General features: G+C 44.1%; 2 protein-coding genes across 3 annotated transcripts; both read left to right on the top strand.

Moving 5' to 3' along the window:
- Positions 1-3,984: 3,984 nt before the first annotated feature.
- nup107 (nucleoporin 107) lies at positions 3,985-15,042 on the top strand. Of its 2 annotated transcripts, XM_035528722.2 has the most exons (26): positions 3,985-4,080; positions 4,895-4,962; positions 5,164-5,265; positions 5,484-5,593; positions 5,752-5,881; positions 6,283-6,386; positions 6,491-6,618; positions 6,705-6,753; positions 6,836-6,907; positions 7,483-7,571; positions 7,872-8,064; positions 8,300-8,390; positions 8,556-8,635; positions 8,736-8,795; positions 8,952-9,097; positions 9,444-9,492; positions 9,686-9,755; positions 9,851-9,966; positions 10,082-10,271; positions 10,744-10,856; positions 11,353-11,455; positions 12,297-12,457; positions 12,728-12,853; positions 13,268-13,381; positions 14,390-14,557; positions 14,820-15,042. In XM_035528722.2, exons 1-26 carry the CDS (start codon positions 4,073-4,075, stop codon positions 14,925-14,927), a joined length of 2,748 nt encoding a protein of 915 aa, XP_035384615.1. In that variant the 5' UTR covers positions 3,985-4,072; the 3' UTR covers positions 14,928-15,042. The 2 variants fall into 2 exon arrangements, with proteins under 2 accessions (XP_035384615.1, XP_081579880.1); XM_081723754.1 differs by lacking the exons at positions 3,985-4,080; positions 4,895-4,962; positions 5,164-5,265 and adding an exon at positions 4,987-5,129.
- Positions 15,043-15,492: 450 nt separating this feature from the next.
- slc35e3 (solute carrier family 35 member E3) lies at positions 15,493-19,001 on the top strand. The gene is made up of 5 exons (XM_026997629.3): positions 15,493-16,033; positions 16,215-16,325; positions 16,616-16,774; positions 17,051-17,133; positions 18,054-19,001. Exons 1-5 carry the CDS (start codon positions 15,632-15,634, stop codon positions 18,238-18,240), a joined length of 942 nt encoding a protein of 313 aa, XP_026853430.1. The 5' UTR covers positions 15,493-15,631; the 3' UTR covers positions 18,241-19,001.
- Positions 19,002-19,256: the final 255 nt, after the last annotated feature.

Below are 19,256 nucleotides of genomic sequence, written 5' to 3'. Positions count from 1 at the left end.
TTTAGTGGGATTTTGAACCGGAGGCTGAAAGTTTTCTCTTCCTTTGTCCCACCTCCCATTATTGTCGCTCCCTTATTTTAGATTGAGATGTCACTGTGGAATAAGGAAGATTTCCTTGAGAAGCCAGTTTCAAAAGAGAACCAGTCTTCCTTGGGCAATACGGGATAATGATACTTGAATATATAGCAATTCGTAATACATAAAAACAGAAATGTATTAACTATAAAAAAAAAATGTATTAAAAGGAAATTATAAACATCTGTATTATCTCAACATCATATAGTTTGGAGAGCAGAATTGACTGCACCAGGGGAATAAATACAACTGTAATACAACTGTACAATACAATAAATACAACTGTATTGATAATGAAGTTATCTAGATATAAATATTATGAGCGGTCAGAATATTTAACCTTTAAGTTAGAAAGCCAGTTAATTCAAAACATTCAGATAAAGTAGCTATTCTTAAAAATTTCTTTGTATATGGAAGCCCAAATGATATTACTATAACTAAAAATGTAATAAAAAATGTAAAATGCTGGGAGGGAAGGCGTAAATTAAGAGAGACGATTGAGTGACAGGGATCATATACAGGGACATTTGATATGCATGTGAGCTGGCCATCCCCAGAAACAAATGAGAAGGGTCAGAGAAGGTGGAGAACTACAAGGCTGAGATCCTGTGGGACCTCCAAATCCCAACAGATAAACAAGCAATGGAGAACCAACCAGACATGATAGGAAAAGATGGAGTACACAGCATATAAATGTAATACACAGGGGTTATAGAGGTTATAGACGGTGGTAATAGAGGTCATACACATTGGTAATAGAGGTTATACACAGCGGTAATAGAGGTTATACACAGTGGTAATAGATGTAATAGTGATTATAGAGGTTATACACAGTGGTAATAGAGGTTATAGATGGCGGTAATAGATGTTATACACAGTGGTAATAGATGTAATAGTGGTAATAGATATTATACACAGTGGTAATAGAGGTTATACACAGTGGTAATAGAGATTATACACAGTGGTAATAGAGGTTATACACAGTGGTAATAGAGATTATACACAGTGGTAATAGATGTGGAACTAATGGAAACATCCAGCAGAAAGAATATGAAAAGTTGGAGGGACTGAAAGAAGAAATAGAGGGAATACACAGTGGTAATAGAGGTTATAGATGGCGGTAATAGTGGTTATACACAGTGATAATAGAGGTTATACACAGTGGTGATAGATGTGGAACTAATGGAAACATCCAGAAGAAGGAATATGAAAAGTTGGAGGGACTGAAAGAAGAAATAGAGGGAATATGGAAGTTTAACGCCAAGATTGTTCCAGTGGTGACAGGGACATTTGGAGCTTTGACCCCAGCAATGAGATCTCAGTCAATCTCAGTCCAGTGCAGTGGAACCTTGTTATATATATTCTGTATATATGTAAGAATTTGAACATGTTCTTTTTCCTTTTTCTATATAAACTGGATCCACCTCCTTCCGAAGCACTTTGCTTGTACAACTGATTATATAGAGAGTATTATAATTTTAATACTAATAGATATTGCATGAAATAAATATGTATTTTTGCATTGCCAGTTGTTGTTATGTCCACAATGAAGTTAAGAAACTCAAATAAAAAGGACTGATCTGCACGCTTAAAACTTTATAACCATGTTGTCAATGCTCTGGCTGTCAGCCAGTCACACTATACCACTCACAAACCCCTATCACTTACCGCTCTCAGTCTGCAGATTATCGATCATTGCACACACATGTACCCATCGTTCTCTCCTTCCTATTAAAACCCCACGGGTGCTGCAGTCCAGCACTTGACATTAGCCTTGGAACTACACTGAGCTATCTACCAATGTTCTTTAAATGTCTTTCTGCTGTATGTTATACTTATATTGTTTTTTCCCCAAATACACCAAATAAGTCAATTTATTCCCAGTATAAACTGGTCCCTCCGCCTAGAACCTCAGAAATATTTTGCTATCACAGCTGATGAAGGATCTCCGTCTGAAACGTCCTGTTTCTCTGGAAACATTGCACTTCACTACAATTTTGAATATCTCTCCATCTCTTACTAAAGTTACTCAACTGAAATCCACTTTGGATTTATAGATAATAAGCCTAAGAAGATTCCAGGTGAGTAACTGCTCTGTACTTTAGTAAGATATGTAGAGATATTCAAACTGGTACTGAAGTACACACAAGGTTTCCAGAGAAACAGGACATTTTGAACAGAGGTCCTTCGTCAGCTGTGCAAGCAAAGTGCTTACATTCATTTCCTCGCAAGGCGTGCGGGTCAGATCTGAAACGTCCTGTTTCTCTGGAGACCTTGTGTCTATATATACGGAACGAGACAGAGAGGTGGTAAAAACGTACGTTTCCGTTACCTTCATTGTGCATTACTTTTACACAATTTGGCAGATGTTCTTGTCTTTGTCCAGAGCCACTTACAGAAGTGCTGTGCAGTCTCTACATATCCTCTTTTGGCAATAGATAGAATACTGTCAGGCTAAAGCCCTGGCTGGAGTGTAGGAGTAGAAAGTACTTTGCAAAAGTAGCATTCAAATGACTTGCAACTGGAACTGACAAATCCTTAATTTTGATGGTCCAATAATGTTCCAGGAAATAATCAGCAAGCCTTTGCTTGATTTCTCTGATGTATAGCAGATTACATTTCTCTTGCAAGATGTACAATAGACAACTCCTGCAATGATGCATAAGAATTATGGCTAATAAAAATTGATCCTTTAGAGCTGTTTTTTAGTGGCCATTTCAATAAATTTACATGTAGCACATCTAGAGCAGTTTCTGGCTACACTTATTATTTGATTGATTATACAGTAATTGGTTGATTATTTATCTCTCTCCTGGCAAGCATGTGTTTGATATTCTTGTCTCATCTGTTAGAGGTGGGTGGAGGTTTGGCAGCATCCTGGAGGATTTTGAAGTGTTTATGTTTTATATCATAAAATTTTAAGTGAACACCAAAGAAATTCCTATTTTCTTAGCTGTAGATAGTTTATAGGTCATTCCATCCGTTCTCTCAACAGGTAAAACACGAGCAAAGGAGCGATCTATCATATAGATAATTTTCACATATTTGTATTCATGATGAAGGACCTCTGTCTGAAACATCCTGTTTCTCTGGGAATCCTGTGTACATTTACTACCTCTTCATCTTTTACTACAGTACACTAAGATTTGTTGACTTATAGTCTAAATAACATATAAACCATCAAGTATTTAATTATTTGGTGCAATAATGAAAGAGGAAAATCTTCTTCCCACATGCAATAATTAATCAGATCTGATTAATCTATCCTCTCATAACTCATGCCATAATTCCATGTAATATTTCCTGCATTCATTCAGTCAGTTTTGCATATTTACTTCTATCAATTACATCTCAAATGCACACATTCAGAATTAGCTTCATGTCCGTCTGTCTTGTTTCCATCCTAACAGCATTGTCATCTTACCTGCACATATCGTATTTTACTTGAGCTTATCTATGTGCACCATTTACACTGAGACCATTTCCAAAGACACATAAATTTACTTGGCCAATAAACTGACTCAATTAAATGCAATAATAATTTGCATAGTACTTTGTGGCAAAATTGAGTTAATTTTGTGTCTGCTATGTTTTAATCAGGTCAAAATGTTAAATGAAAAATTGTTTAATTTTTAAATTATTAATGGTGCAATAGTAAAAGTAACCAGAGTGTAACATGAGATGATAAGGTGTAAACTTCATGCAATAATTTAATTTCCATTTCAAAAACTGAAAAAGCAGAAAAACTAGAGCTTTGAAGGATTTCATAATGTATAAAATCGTTAGGTTTGATAAAATAGGATGCAAAGGTTATTCTGATGACCATTACCTAGGAATAAAGTCTTCTACTAGGATTACTATGAAGTTCCTCTTTTGTCCAGTGGAGGGCAGTGTGGTGCATGACTATCCGTAGTCGAGGAGAAAGCGAGGAAGACGCGGGGGCGCGCAGCTAACCGGTTCCAAGTGTTGTCTAGAAGACACAAATTGATGTCCAGACATGGATTGGTAATATTCTCACTTACTTGTCTTTACACATATAAGTAATATGATATTTTATCTTTTTTGTTCGCTTAAGGTCCTGTCCAGCAAGTTAGCTAACCGTCTGACACGAAATGTACCTAAATAACCTAGTTTTCTGGCTGTATGTGCTAGCTAACTAGCATAGCATGTTGCACAAGTCACATACCTGCACGAACTTTTCACTACTTTGGGAGTCCTAACTGCGGATGTTAAAGCATCCTCAGGTGAAACATAGCGGCACTGTAGTTATGCCGACTGATAGGTAGAGTAATCCTGGCCAGCTGTACAAGCTTCACAGCCGTAGTTGGGGTTGTTGTGGAGGTGCATGCATGCTTCATTCAGGCCCTGTCAGCTGTGGCAGCAATCACAGAGGAGTAAAGCCGCAGCGGAGACATGGCTTTGCCTGGAATCAGTGCTGATCTGGAGATCAGCTGGATGGCTGGGCAGCTCTCTATAAGCAGTGTTCTGTCTCTTAACAGTTATTACACCATACCAGTAATACCCTGCTGGCTAATGAATGACGGCCCCTTTACTGTAAACTGGTTCTGACTAGTTTGGGAAGGAAGAAATTGCTCATGCTAAAAGGAAACATTTGAAACAATATACAGGGCTTCTTCATTTTTCTTTTTAAATAACAAGAACAATCGAGGTTGTATTTAGGCCAGTAACATCTGTCTTGTGGTCTGCGGCATGAGCTGGAACTGAATCACAGCCACGTTGTTGCGCGTGACACATCTCACACTTCCTCTTGTATTCTGGTGTGTTAATGCTACTTGCTTTTCTGTGTGGTTCTGTGTAGGAACTCTCCTGTTGTTCGTGAGTTCGAAGTGACACGAGCAGCACGAAGAAGAAGCAAAAAGGCTGCATGTATCCTTAGCACGTTTGGTCTCATGGGCAGAGAGCTCTGCCTATAGTAGTCCCTGATGTACTACTTTAAATGCTGGCTTTAATGGTGTCATAAAGGCAGATCCACATTAGCACTGTAAACAACAAATCGGCCCTGCCTTCGTTCCCTAATTACTGCGCCGCAGTAGGTACGTTGTGTTCGATCCTTAAATGTCTGTCCAGTTACACTTGCACAGGATGACGCTTTCACCCCAGCCAGCGGCACTATGACCCCTGGTTGGGCCCCTTCGCGTGCCACGCCTCTTTCCCTCTTCAAACAGTCCTGTAAGAACCCTTCTCCACCGCTGGACAACCGCGCAGCATCCGTTCACACACTGTTCTCAGTCAATGACCTTAAAAGGCCTGCTGTTTTCTTCCCACATCCACACTTTGCTGTGCTGCTGTGTGCACGTGTGTGTGTGTGGACCATGTCAGATTCTGCACATTTGTGGTTGTGTACTTAACCGCCGACGTCTTTGGCAATTATCGCGTTCTTGGCGCAGGCACCCCCAGGAGTGCCCTCAGGAACCCGGACGTGTCGGCCATCTTGCGCACGGGGAGCAAGTCGTCACGCTTCGTGAACACGCCTCATGCCAAAGGCAGCCTCAGCGTGGTGAGAGTCACAGCATGCAGGACACAAACACCACGGGCGTCTCCGCGAGCTTGCCCGTGACGGTGAGGGAGAAAAAACTACACTGGCCTCCTGTAACATCGTTTCCTAGAGTGCTTTTTTCCCCCCCTTCTGCTCTTCTTGGGTACGTTAAATCTCAGAACCTGGATGAGAGTGACTGGACCAACACCCTCTACCCTTCCCCCATGTCTGTGTTTGAGGACGGCAGCTTCACAGATGAGGTGAACATGAGTGCTGTTATGCTGAAGGAGGACGACCCAGGGGAGGCTGGTATGCATGTACTCCTGGAAATATATAACATGACCAGGATTCATGGCTCTCCCAGTAAATGTTTACAAACTTGAGTCTCTCGCTCTCTCTCTCTCGCTCTCTCTCTCTCTCTCTCGCTCTCTCTCTCTCTCTCTCTCTCTCGCTCTCTCTCTCTCTCTCTCTCTCGCTCTCTCTCTCTCTCTCGCTCTCTCTCTCTCTCTCTCTCTCTCTCGCTCTCTCTCGCTCTCTCTCGCTCTCTCTCTCTCTCTCTCGCTCTCTCTCTCTCGCTCTCTCTCTCTCTCTCTCGCTCTCTCTCTCTCTCTCTCGCTCTCTCTCTCTCTCTCTCTCTCTCGCTCTCTCTCGCTCTCGCTCTCGCTCTCGCTCTCTCTCTCTCTCTCTCTCTCTCTCTCTCTCTCTCTCAGCTGCAGTAAGCCTCTTCCCAGAGTTTCTGCAGTCATATCTGCATCACTCGTCCAGTGCTGTATTTGACCTGTTGGAAGACTATGAGACTATCTGTCAGGAAAAGGTAGGTACACACACACGAGACACTGCGTTACAGCACCCGTTCTTCGGTTCTTGCCGAACGGTCAGTAGACTGCCGTGTGTGTGTGCGTGTGAAATGGCGTGCAGGTGAAGACCCTGCAGAAGCTGGTCCTCCGCTCGGCCACCACGCAGCAGAAGACCTCAAAGACGGCCAGCGTCGCCTGGCTGCTGGAGCAGGAGGCAGTCACCTGGAGACTCATCACCTCGCTCTACAGGTACGCACGCGTCCGCCTGCACACGCACAGGTGCCGTCTCCAGGTAGCGTCATTCGGTTCTGTGCGCTTGTTCTTTCTTTCCTTAGGGACAGGATCCAGACCGCCATGGAGGATGGTCTAATGATGGACGTTACTGTAAGTGATATAAGCGAAAGTTCCACTCCAGTGTCTACTGCTTGTGTGGTGTTGAAGAATATTCCTTATCATCTTTTATCAGGTTCCCAGTGAGAGTGAGAAAGTCATAATGGAGCAGCTGTTCCAGAGGGACGGCGTGGTCCGACAGAGCCAGGTACACACATTCCTCTTGCCTTCCTTTGCTCACAGCTGCAGTACTGCGTTCAGATAATCTATGACGCATGTGTGGTTTAAGAACAACACACTAAAGTATGTGGTTACATTATCTACTACTGATGGCAAATTTGAAATGTGAACTAGCCACACTAAAGTGTTTCAAATTGAATTGATACATGCATGTGAATATGGAAATTTAAGGAAATGTGTTCTTATACTTGTAATTCAGACACTTCTTTAGTCGCTGTAAATGATTTCATTGTTTTTTTTCTTTTTCTTTTTTTTTTTTAAAGGAAACAAGCCCTACTGTTTCTTTTCCAGGGTACATGACTGAAGTAGTTCTTGAAGTATGCTAGATTAAAAATACTGGCATTTTTGCAGTGTGAACATACTTGTTCCCAATCCTACTTAGGAATGTAGTATGAAAATGAAATGCTCCAGATGCTCTCTGTCTAATCTGTGTGCGCTGGTTAGTGTTGGACCTGTGCTGTGTAACCCCTGTAATTGTGTGTGTGTGTGTGTGTGTGTGTGTGTTCGTGTGTTCGTGTGTTCGTTCGTGTTCGTTCCCTGCAGCTGGTAGTGGACTGGCTGGAGAGCATTGCCAAAGATGACATTGGCGATTTTTCTGATAATATCGAGTATTATGCCAAGACTGTGTACTGGTGAGCATCTCCCTTTTTGCAAGGGGTCAGAAATTTATATGAATTTATATAAAAATATATATATAAATATATATATATAAATTTATATTTATATATAGTTGAGTTTTTTTATTCCTTAATGCTTGTTTATTACTGTTTGATTAATATACAAAGAATATGGATGAGTGAAAAACGGGCTTGCACGTGACTGGACTGTACCATTAATCAGTTGGCCTGCATCTGTTATGAAAGACATTTGTGGATCTGTCGGTGTTTTGTGTGTGTGTGTGTGTGCGCATGTGTGTGTGTGTGTGTGTTCAGGGAGAACACCCTACACACCCTGAAGCTGAGGCGGGACAAGCCTATGGCAGGCTTTAGCAGGCCCCTGGTGACAGAGCTGGACCCTGACGCCCCCATCAGGCAGAAGAGGCCTCTGGCAGACCTGGACCGGGAGGATGACGCACGCCTGCTCCGATACCTCTTCACTCTCATCCGTGCAGGCATGACTGATGAGGTAGATTCAGCTGCGCCGGGGTCAGTCAAATGTGTTTATACAGCTTTACGCATGTCCGAGTCCAAGCCCCCAGTGAGCGAGCCGAGAGCACCAGTGGCAAGGAGAAACTCCCTAGAGAACGAGGAAGAAACCTTGAGGGGAACCAAGACTCAAAGGGGGGGCCCATCCTCCTTTGGCCTGTGTGTGTGTGTGTGTTGGGTGGGGTTTTCTTTATTTATGATCTGTCTCTCTTTAGGCTCAGAGACTATGTAAGCGTTGTGGTCAGGCTTGGCGTGCAGCCACTTTAGAAGGTTGGAAGCTGTACCATGACCCCAACATCAACGGAGGTGATAACACACACACGTTCTACATGTTCCCTGTAAGAACAGACACGCGCACACTTTTCCTGTAATGGTACACACAGAGACGTTGGTGGCACATTGGCCACATTGTTAAAACCGCACCGTAATAAATGGTCTAAATGTTCTCCCTTACCCTGTGTGTGTGTTTAGGTGGTGCAGAGCTGGAGCCAGTAGAGGGGAATCCCCACAGGTGTGTGTGGAAGGTCTGCTGCTGGCGGATGGCAGAGGAGGTGAGGTCCAAACTCAGATCTCTTCAGTCACTCAGCAAGGGAATGGCCTCTCACGTGTGTGTTTGTGTGTGTGCGCGTGTGTGCATGTACTTGTCTACAGGAGCAGTTCAACAGGCATGAGAGAGCCATCTACGCTGTATTGAGTGGAAACCTCAGACAGGTAACTGATGAGAATCTATCCTGCTTCAAGCTTTCTCCACTGGTCACTCGCTCTTTGTCTCTCTCTTCCTCTCGATCTCTCTCCCTCGCTCTCGATCTCTCTTTCTGTGTAAGTGGGATTGTTTTTTATTGATTTCAACCCCCCCGTCATCCCCAGCTGCTACCTGTCTGTGAGACGTGGGAGGACACTGTGTGGGCGTATTTCCGGGTGCTTGTGGACACCCTGGTGGAGCAGGAGATGCGTTCATCTGGTCTGAGTCACGAGGAATTGGAGGAGCTACCCAGAGAGTACCTGGAGGCCAGGTAGAAACACAGCTTGTAGTGTCCACCCGCACGTCTACAGGCAGGTGGAGACACAGCTTATAGTGTTCACACGTACGTCTACGGGCAGCTTATAACGTCCACTAATTAATATACAGACAGGTACAGATGCCTATTACAATGCCCACTCATACACTCATTAGTTAGGCAGATAAAATGATCAAATGCATGCTTAGCCTGTTCACATTTCAACAAGACTTGAGAAAGGCACTATATAAATGTAAACAATAATAATAATAATAATAATAATACAAAAGGTTTTTGCCTCCAGAGTCACTTAGACCCTCAGCATAATGGTTCTTTTCATTCTGATTATATTGTCTTTCAGTTGGACGATGGAAAAAGTATTTGAGGAGCTCCAAGCCACCGAGTCAAAGGTTGGTGTAACGGGTCGGATTTATCCTGAAGTAGGGGTAGAGTCGAGCTACGCTCCCCCTCCCCCTTTACGAGGGAGAACTACCTTGCACTTAGACTTATGGGCCATTGCATTAGGTACATCTGAGTACTGAACATGCCAGTGGTTTTGTTCTGTTACAGATACTCATGTTGACTTGATTGTGTGTTTGACAGAGTGTCCTGGAGGCGACCCGGGAACACTACCACGTCATCCAGAAGTTTGTCATACTCTCAGACTTGGATGGTAATGCTGTGGGCTGGCTGGGCTTTGGGGATTTGCAGTTTGGTGCTGAGGTGCATTGTGAGAGTGTGTGTGTGTGTGTGTGTGGCATGTGGCAGGCCTAATGGAGGAGTTCAGTGATTGGTTGGGAAGGACTCCGCCCCTGCCGGGTCATCTCCTGCGCTTCATGACACACCTGGTGCTATTCTACCGCAGTCTTGGCATGCAGCTCAAGGTACACACATGCACACACTCGTAAAAAAAAGTTTAACTGAAAATTATTTATTTAATTTTTTTTTACCAACTCTCGCTATCCTTTTCTTTATCTCTCTCTCCCTCCCTCCCTGCAGGAGGAGGTGTGTGTGGATGTGCTGAAGGCTTACATCTCTCTGCTGGTGAAGGAGAAGCAACTGGAGCTGATTGCTTTCTACGTCAGTCACCTGCCGATAGAGATGGCTGTGACCCAGTACGCCCGCTTCCTGGAGGAGGTGACGGAGAACGAACAACGCAGGCGCTGCCTGGAGCTTGCCAGCAAAGCCGGTGAGAAGAAGCACCCCGTTCATTTGTTCCTCCATCCATCCATCCATCCAGCCAGCCGCATATTTATCATTCCTCTGATCATCCGTTTGTTCTTCAACTGGACAAGTACCCGCCCATCAATCTGGTTTATATGTTTGTTCACAAACGTTTTAAGAGGTTTGGCCACAATGTTTTTTCGTTTGTTTGTTTCCATTTGACTTGTGCGCTTCTTTCTTTGTTTGAATTTTGGTTTCTATATAATCTTGTTCAACAAATATTCAATAAAGGGCTTTTCTCTAAGATTTCACCTATTCTCAGATACCTACTGAAAACGGAAGACAGCTGGTGTAAATAGAAGTGCGTTGTTTCTTCAGTGACTCACATCAATAACTAATAACAACTAATAACTTCCCCAGACAACACTACACCCTCTGACCACTCGGAGTGTTGATGGTAGAGACTAAATCAGAGAATGACGTGGTTGTGCCTCCAGGTTTGGACGTGGCAGCCATCACTAAAACAGTGGTAGAGACAGTCAGAGAAAGAGACAGTGAGGAGTTCTCCCACCATGATCTGACCCCTGCCCTTGACACTGGCACTACAGCGGTACTACACACACACACACCAGCTACATGCTATTGGCCTGCACTTTGTTTTATCTAACTAATGGAAATTCTTCAATCAATTCGGTCCTTCATCAGAAATTAGTTTGCACACGGTACGCGGTGCCGTTGTTGTGGTTTGTGAGAAGGCTTATTTGTACATAGCAGACTCGCAAAGGCCGGTAATGTGATTTAAAAAAAAAAAGTTATAATGTGTTGTCCCATTATAAACCTTTGCTTAATCTAGTAACTATTGTAGCTCGAAATATTTACTTGTGGACTATGACTGGAGAAATAACCATTGCCAAGAACTGATTCTTTTCAGTCTTATAGTTATGCTTGTATGTTTTAAGACATTTTTTTTTATTAATTAACTTTGAAATAAATGTCTGAGCATGCACTCAGTAATTAATATTAGTAAGTATTTGAAGTACTCAGGGCTGTTTCTTCATCCGATGTATTAGATCTAACCAGTTAATATGTTTCACTCCCCTTAAAAGGAAGACCAGCAGAAGATCGACATCATTGATTGGCTGGTGTTTGACCCCGCCCAGCGAGCTGAGGCCCTGAAACAGAGCAACGCCATCATGAGGAAGTTCTTAGGTGGGTGGAACGTAATGCTGCCTAACGATATAAAGACTGAACTTTCAAAAACACTGCAACAGAGGCGAACATGACACACTTCCAGCAGACTGGTCTGTGAGTGGTGGATTTGTAAAAGTGCAGGATCAAACATAAAAGTTCTACCATGAGTTTATCACCAAGTTCATTTCACTACTTCTACCTACAACTGGGACAAAGTCCAGGATGCCACTCTCGGACCCTGAGCTGTCCACCTCCGCTGAGCACATGTAAACATATGGTCAGTCGTCACGCGCTAATGTGGAATTGCAGAGGTTTTACATCAGAATAGTGCTAAACGTGGTCAGCATGGCCAAACCTTATCTACTTCTGACCCTGTGTCAGTGTGTTCATTCTCCCAATATTGCTGGGCACTTTCTGTTGTCTTGGTTATCCCTCTCCAAATCTGACGTCTTGCAATGTGATCCAGGAGTTTAGCTGTAAACTGTTGTCTCTTCTCATGAGAAGAGCGAAACAAGACTCCTGGTGTTGTGTACTTCCCAATATACACTTGTTTTACATAGTATTTATTCTATACCTATAGAGCATGCAGATATGCTACAGATATGGTCTCATCCCTCCTGACTGGCAACGGAGAGCATTTTCAATAAAAGTGACTTCTTTTCTACTAACGTACCAGTAATGGTGCGATGGCGACGCAGAATCTACCAGTTTTGTGTCAATCTGACCACGTTTTCGGTTCCACAGTTAAACTATCCAAATCTCAGATGTAAAATTCTTGATGTTTAGGCTTGCCAAGCCAACAGAAAACTGTTCAGCTCTGTTCTCTGCTCCTCACGCTGCATCCAACTCTCTTTCCCAGCCTCTAAGAAACACGAGGCTGCTAAGCTGGTTTTCGCCAAGGTTCCAAAAGATTCCATGAGGGAAATTTACCACCAGTGGGAGGAGCAAGGTATGAACATGCCCCTGCCTGCGGAGGAGGAGAACGCCATCCGTGAACACCTCTGTATTCGTGCCTACCTGGTGAGAATCCCGTCCCTCAACTTGCACCATTTGGCCTCTGGGTCAGAGGGGAATGATGTGCAGAGATTTGTATTTCTACTGAGTGTCTTTATAATGTGTGCATTTTTAAAAAATGTACCTTAAGTAACTAAGGTTCAGACTTAAGGTAATTTTGTTCACAGTGTAATGGCCTTGTATAGTAAGTCTGTGTCTGTGTGTGTGTGTGTGTGTGTGTGTGTGTGTGTGTGTGTGTGTGTGTGTGTGTGTGTGTGTGTGTGTGTGTGAGAACAGGAAGCCCATGAGGCCTTTAATGAGTGGTTCAGACACCTGAACTCCTCTCCTGTAAAGCCCACTGCACCTGCTCAGGCCAAGTTCACAGAGAAGGTCGCCTATGAGATGAAGGAGAAAGAATACAAGGTCTGGTGTCTGCTCCTTTCCCACTGACTTCACACTCACCCTACATAGTGCGCACTCTACTCTAGGCTCCGTCCCAATTCTTGCTGAACGCTGCACAGCTTGAATGGGCTGCAAATACGCAGTTTGAAACACAAGTCAAGATCAAGTCTTGCTTTATAATGTATGCTGGCTAATAAGGACAGCCCATATGTTTTCTGTGTATGATTCAGAGAATTGTACTGTGCTTGGAAATATTTTAGCAATAAGTGAATGCAGCTATGTCAAAAAAAGCTGTTTTTAATGAACTGATGTAAAATAAACATTCTTTATGCAATGCAGTCTTCAGTAGAAAGCCAAAAGTTTCAAATGTGCATGTGACGTACTGTTACAACAATACCCTTCTTTCTGTGTGTGTATGTGTGTGCATGCGTGCAGATGGAGTTTGAGAACTGGCAGGGCCGGCTGGAGGCCCTAACGGAGGAGGTGAAGGAGCGCATATACAACGTGCTGCTGTTTGTGGATGGAGGCTGGATGGTCGACGTCAGAGAGGTGAGACACCTGGTGGTTCCCGTGTTCGGGCTTCGGCCAGTTCACTGCTACGTGGGAGGCTCGACGAACACTTTAGAGTGCGTGCATGCGTGCTTATTCCCTCAGTGTTATTAAATCCCAGGCACAGGATCACATCAATATGTCAAAATAAATGGAGCATTTTTTTGGCAGGGCAGGAGGTGGTGATTTACGTGTGTGCTTCAACACATTCAGTGGCCGAGGGTTTCATAAACCTAATATCTCCCCCCCCCCTCTCTCTCTTTCTCTCGCTCTCTGTGTGTCTGTCTCTCTCTTGCTCTGTCTGTGTGTGTGTGTCTCTGTGTGTCTGTCTCTCTCTTGCTCTGTCTGTGTGTGTGTGTCTCTGTGTGTCTGTCTCTCTCTTGCTCTGTCTGTGTGTGTGTGTCTCTGTGTGTCTGTCTCTCTCTTGCTCTGTCTGTGTGTGTGTGTGTGTCTGTCTCTCTCTTGCTCTGTCTGTGTGTGTGTGTGTCTCTCTCTCTTGCTCTGTCTGTGTGTGTGTGTGTGTGTGTCTGTCTCTCTCTTGCTCTGTCTGTGTGTGTGTGTCTGTCTCTCTCTTGCTCTGTCTGTGTGTGTGTGTCTGTCTCTCTCTTGCTCTGTCTGTGTGTGTGTGTGTCTGTCTCTCTCTTGCTCTGTCTGTGTGTGTGTGTGTCTGTCTCTCTCTTGCTCTGTCTGTGTGTGTGTGTGTCTGTCTCTCTCTTGCTCTGTCTGTGTGTCTGTCTCTCTCTTGCTCTGTCTGTGTGTCTGTCTCTCTCTTGCTCTGTCTGTGTGTCTGTCTCTCTCTTGCTCTGTCTGTGTGTGTGTGTGTCTGTCTCTCTCTTGCTCTGTGTGTGTGTGTCTGTCTCTCTCTTGCTCTGTCTGTGTGTCTGTCTCTCTCTTGCTCTGTCTGTGTGTCTGTCTCTCTCTTGCTCTGTCTGTGTGTCTGTCTCTCTCTTGCTCTGTCTGTGTGTCTGTCTCTCTCTTGCTCTGTCTGTGTGTGTGTGTGTCTTTCAGGATGCTGAGGAGGACTCTGAGCGCTCTGTTCAGATGGCTCTGTTGCGGCGCCTATGTTTGCCCATGATGACATTCCTGCTACTCACAGTGCTGCAGCGGACTGCGCGCCACCAGGAGAGCCTTCGTCTCGCCGACATCATCGCCTCCGACCAACACAGACTCTACGAGGTCACTCCTCTGTCCTCCTGTTGTCCCCGTTCCATCCTTTTCCTCTCCTCCTCTCCTCTCCTCTCTATTTTCTACATTCCTGTCTTTTCACCTTTTTCTCTTAATTTTCAGTGTAGTAAGAGTTTGGGTTTTTGCTTTATAAATGATTAAAATGCATTTTAATCATAATGAGCTAAAGTATTTTATGACTGATAAAGCTGGTTTTAATACCATGTTAGAAATTTGTAAATCTGTGTGTGTGTGTGTGTGTGTGTGTGTATAGGTTTTCACTAGAGAAGAGCTTCAGAAGTTTCTTCAGAAGATGAGAGAGTCATCTCTGCTCTTGTTGGATAAAGGGCTGGATCCGCTTGGCTATGAGCTCCAGTCCTAGATCCTGTGACATACACCCTCATGCTTTCTTTCTTTCATTTGGCTTTTTAAAAGAATCAGAGATGTCTTGTATTTTGTACTTGAATAAAGATTTGTGAATGGTTGGAGAACTGTGACCTGGTGCTAGTAGTCTTTCCTCCCCAAAATAGTATTTGAACGAGCCTCAAGCAGTGTTTATTTTTTATTTAGTAAACAGAGATGTGTGATGCTGCTAAATCTGGATATTCTAGCATTGCCTTTTATGCCAGATCCTTCCTTAGCAACCACTAAAAGGCCTGTGTGACACCTAAGTGTTTTAAGCAGTCGGCTTTTCTGAAGTCTGAATTGCATAAATGTGCATGCACTTTGCATTTCAAGTTCAGCAAAGCTGCTCCGCTCGAACGCCTCTGAACTCCCACCTTGTTTGGCGAAACCGCGAGGCGGCGCCGTAGCGCACCGACGTGGCCGAGCTCGAGCTGCTCCTCCGCCTCTTGCGGGCGCGCTGCCGCGGTAGCGGCGCGTCTGGTGACGTCACAACCGCGCGTTCAGCGGAACCTCCGGACCTGCGCGCCGCGATGGAACTCGGGTTTTGCGCCGTCCGCGCGGGCCGCTTGTTCGGAGAGCGCGCGTGCGTCTCGCGAGCGCCGCGGTAACGTTGCCTTGCGCGACGTCCCCAGTCGGCCGCAGGCTGCCCGAAGCTCGCGCCGAGTCCCGCTCCGACCCGCCATGTCCGCGCGGCTTCGCGACCTCTTCAGCCACGGCCGCCTCGCCGCGGGGCTGCTGCTCAATCTGCTGGCGTCCACGTGTATCGTTTTCCTCAACAAATGGATTTACGTGCACTACGGCTTCCCGAACGTGACGCTGACCCTGGTGCATTTCGTGCTAACGTGGCTCGGGCTGGTGGTGTGCCGGCAAATGCACGTTTTCTCCCCGAAAGTCCTCCGGCCCTCCAGCATCGTGCTGCTCGCCCTGAGCTTCTGCGGTTTCGTGGCTTTCACGAACCTGTCCCTACAGAGCAACACGATCGGGACGTACCAGCTCGCCAAGGCCATGACCACGCCGGTCATCATTGCCATACAGACCGTCTATTATCGCAAGACGTTTTCCAATAAGATCAAAATAACTTTGGTGAGTAGCCTCGTTATATTGCACTTAAATGGAAGTGAAATCAGATCACGTCAAACTTTACGTGCCATAAACTCTCCAGGCTAGCTAACCGTGTCCTAATATACCCGTGCATATATCAGTGATCCGTATTGTGCTTAATAGACAGCAAAATGTGTAGAGTTGTTGCTTTTCCCCTTGAAAGGTCCCCATTACTCTGGGGGTTATGCTGAACTCCTATTACGACGTCAAGTTTAATCTGCTGGGCATTGTCTTCGCTACTCTGGGGGTGTTTGTCACTTCACTCTACCAAGTGGTAAGTGCAAGGCTCTGTCCTCTGCTTCATAGCAACCATGAGTCCAAACAGACAAAATGGCCTGTTTATAACTTTTAAAAGAAAGTTACTGATATTTATGGTGCACGCGTTGTATTATAACTCTGACGCTTGTCATTACGACCCTCAAAATTGCTATATGCATTCCTAATAAACACAACATTTTCAGTAAGGTTAAAGAATTTTATTGGCCTATCTGTAGACAGAGTAACTCGGCGGCATCCAGTTTAATTGTGTGTTCAGTGCTTGTGCTTCTCTTCTGTCTTTTGTAGTGGGTGGGAACGAAACAGCATGAGCTTCAGGTGAACTCTATGCAACTGCTGTATTACCAGGCGCCCATGTCCTCGGCCTTCCTTCTCCTGCTTGTCCCCTTCTTTGAGCCTCTCACCGGAGAAGGAGGCATCTTTGGCCCCTGGTCTCTCCAGGCCCTGGTGAGTGAGAAACCTCCCTGTTTCACTGGTCAGACACACCCATCACCACAGGAATTTAAAAACACATAACAGTGGCGCCTATGTCCTGAGGTCCCTCAGAAAAAGCCGGTTTATTTGCATGGTCTATTTTGAGTAGCATTACTTACCATCCTAAAGAAGGCTCTTAATTGTTTGAGACATTTCAGCTTAATGGTCAGTTTTAGTGGAGTGAAATTTTGGCTTGGTTGTTAAAGGGCACAATGGCGATGTTCTGATGTTGTGTTTGCTTCATTTTAGGTGATGGTTTTCCTGTCAGGGATAATCGCCTTCCTTGTGAATCTCTCCATATACTGGATCATTGGAAACACATCTCCACTCACGTATCCTTCTGCTGTGAAGCATCAGATGTGTCTTTGTGAACAGCCTGGCTTTGGGTCCTTTTTGTCACAGACCATATCTACTCAGCAAGTATTTACTCGGCATATTTGGCCAGACCCCAAGTAATGTCAGGACTCTTATTTCACTACTGAGTTATTCTACCAAACACAGCTGGTGCTGTTGGCAGGGCAATGCCCAAGAAGACAAACAAGCAGTGCATTCATGGAAGCCTGACCACCCACTAGACGTTACCTGAGAGATCTGAACCAAGCTCAGCAATGAAGATAAAGCCATTTCCATATTGCTTTCCCATAAAATTACTTTAATGATTGGGAACAGTGAATTACAGAGTTGCCTAAAATACATTGTTTTTGTAATGCTTATGGTATAATTTTAGTTTTTTTTATTATCTATGTATAGTTCTATTGTCCCCTACCAAATGCAAACTTGTGGGTAAGGTTTTTGTTTTGTCACTGACTGTGGGGCAGGATGTCATACTCTTTACCTCTTCCTTCACTGTTTAACTAAACTCAGTGTTCTGACATTCCAGACAGATTTTTTAATCAGTTTTCCCTGAAGAGGGCGCACCACTTACATTGCTCTGTGAACTTTGCTCTCAGTCAGCTAGACCTGAACAACGATCCACTGTGTGCGATCCCTCATTATAGGATAAGACATGAGAATGTCACTGGATCCCTTCTCTTAAAGCTACAGTCTGGAACTGGAGAAAGAGCAGAATGATAACTGCAGGTCAAGCTCCATGTTTGTAAACACAAAACTGTAGCTAGAGTCTGTTGCCAAGTGTTTAAATTGGACCTAGGAATTTGCAGTGATTTGTCTTCTATCTTGAGTTGACCTCAGCGAGGACTGTAAATGTTCAACAAGTTTGCAGTATTAACCTTTAACCCTGTGACCCTTACAGCTACAACATGTTTGGACACTTCAAGTTTTGCATCACCCTTCTGGGCGGATACATGCTCTTCCATGATCCGCTGTCTCTGCACCAGGGCCTGGGCATACTGTGTACTCTCAGCGGCATCCTCGCATATACGCACTTTAAATTGGCCGAGCAGGAGGAGGGCAAAAGCAGGCTCACTCAGCGGCCATAGGCTTTGCCGGTCACTGAGCTGTGCCAGTCACTGTGCTTTAACCAATGGTGTTAAAGGTTTGGGCAATGTCTGATGCTGGGGGAGAAAGGGTAGGATGGGATGAAGATCGGAGACAGAGAGAAGAACCATAACCTAAACACTGGGATGTTTGGGCTGTTGGGAGTTATGGCCTTGTGAGCAACATAGCAGAAAATCATTGTGCACCTTGAAAAGAGGTGTTTTAGATTACAGATGTAGTATTTTTGCATTGCTTAGCATCCAAATAAAATGTCTGCTGCAACAGTGGATATGTAGGGTTTACATATATAAGCCCAGATCACTTAATTTTTCACCAAAAAACACACTGGGTTTCTGTGTCATATTTGGGTGTGATTGTTGGGGAATCATGAAAATGTTTTTCCTCGTTTTAGCCAACTGCCAACACGAGAATGAGGTTGATTAGGATATGAATAAATCTGATTAAGGTGTGGATTATATATATATATCTGAAGAAGATTCCAGGCTAGTAATGCTGTGTAGGTAAACATGTAAAATGTAGAGATATTCAATTGTACCGAAGGATAATCAGATCTATAATCAGATACATATGTTGTATAATCAGATTTACATGTGAAAAGTGACAAAGAATGGCTGTCTAAACAGCCCAAGTTATGGCAAGCTTGTTTACACTCAGAATTTTCAAATATAATTTCTGTTTATTTTTGTAATTTAAATTTTTTCATATGCTGTAGTCTACAATAAACACATTTGTCATTTAAAAATGTCTCATTTACTCTGAATATACAGGAAATATTCAATGCCCACATTGTGCTGTTTTCTCTGTTTAATCATGATTGATCCCTATGATACAATTACCGTATCTGGTTACACATCAGTGCTTCTGGCTCGTAGGTCACACACAATGGTTTTGAAATGGTTCCAGTCACTACTCATGGAATCTTTCATGTTATCTAAAATGCTGACTAAATATTTCTTCAAATTGTTTTTAGTTTTTTCCTTCTTTGCCAAAGTCCTTG

The sequence above is a fragment of the Electrophorus electricus genome, chromosome 11 (assembly GCF_041902795.1).
Source record: "Electrophorus electricus isolate QZ-2024a chromosome 11, ASM4190279v1, whole genome shotgun sequence".
Classification (NCBI taxonomy): Eukaryota; Metazoa; Chordata; class Actinopteri; order Gymnotiformes; family Gymnotidae; genus Electrophorus; species Electrophorus electricus.
This window is presented reverse-complemented; position numbering and strand designations above follow the sequence as displayed.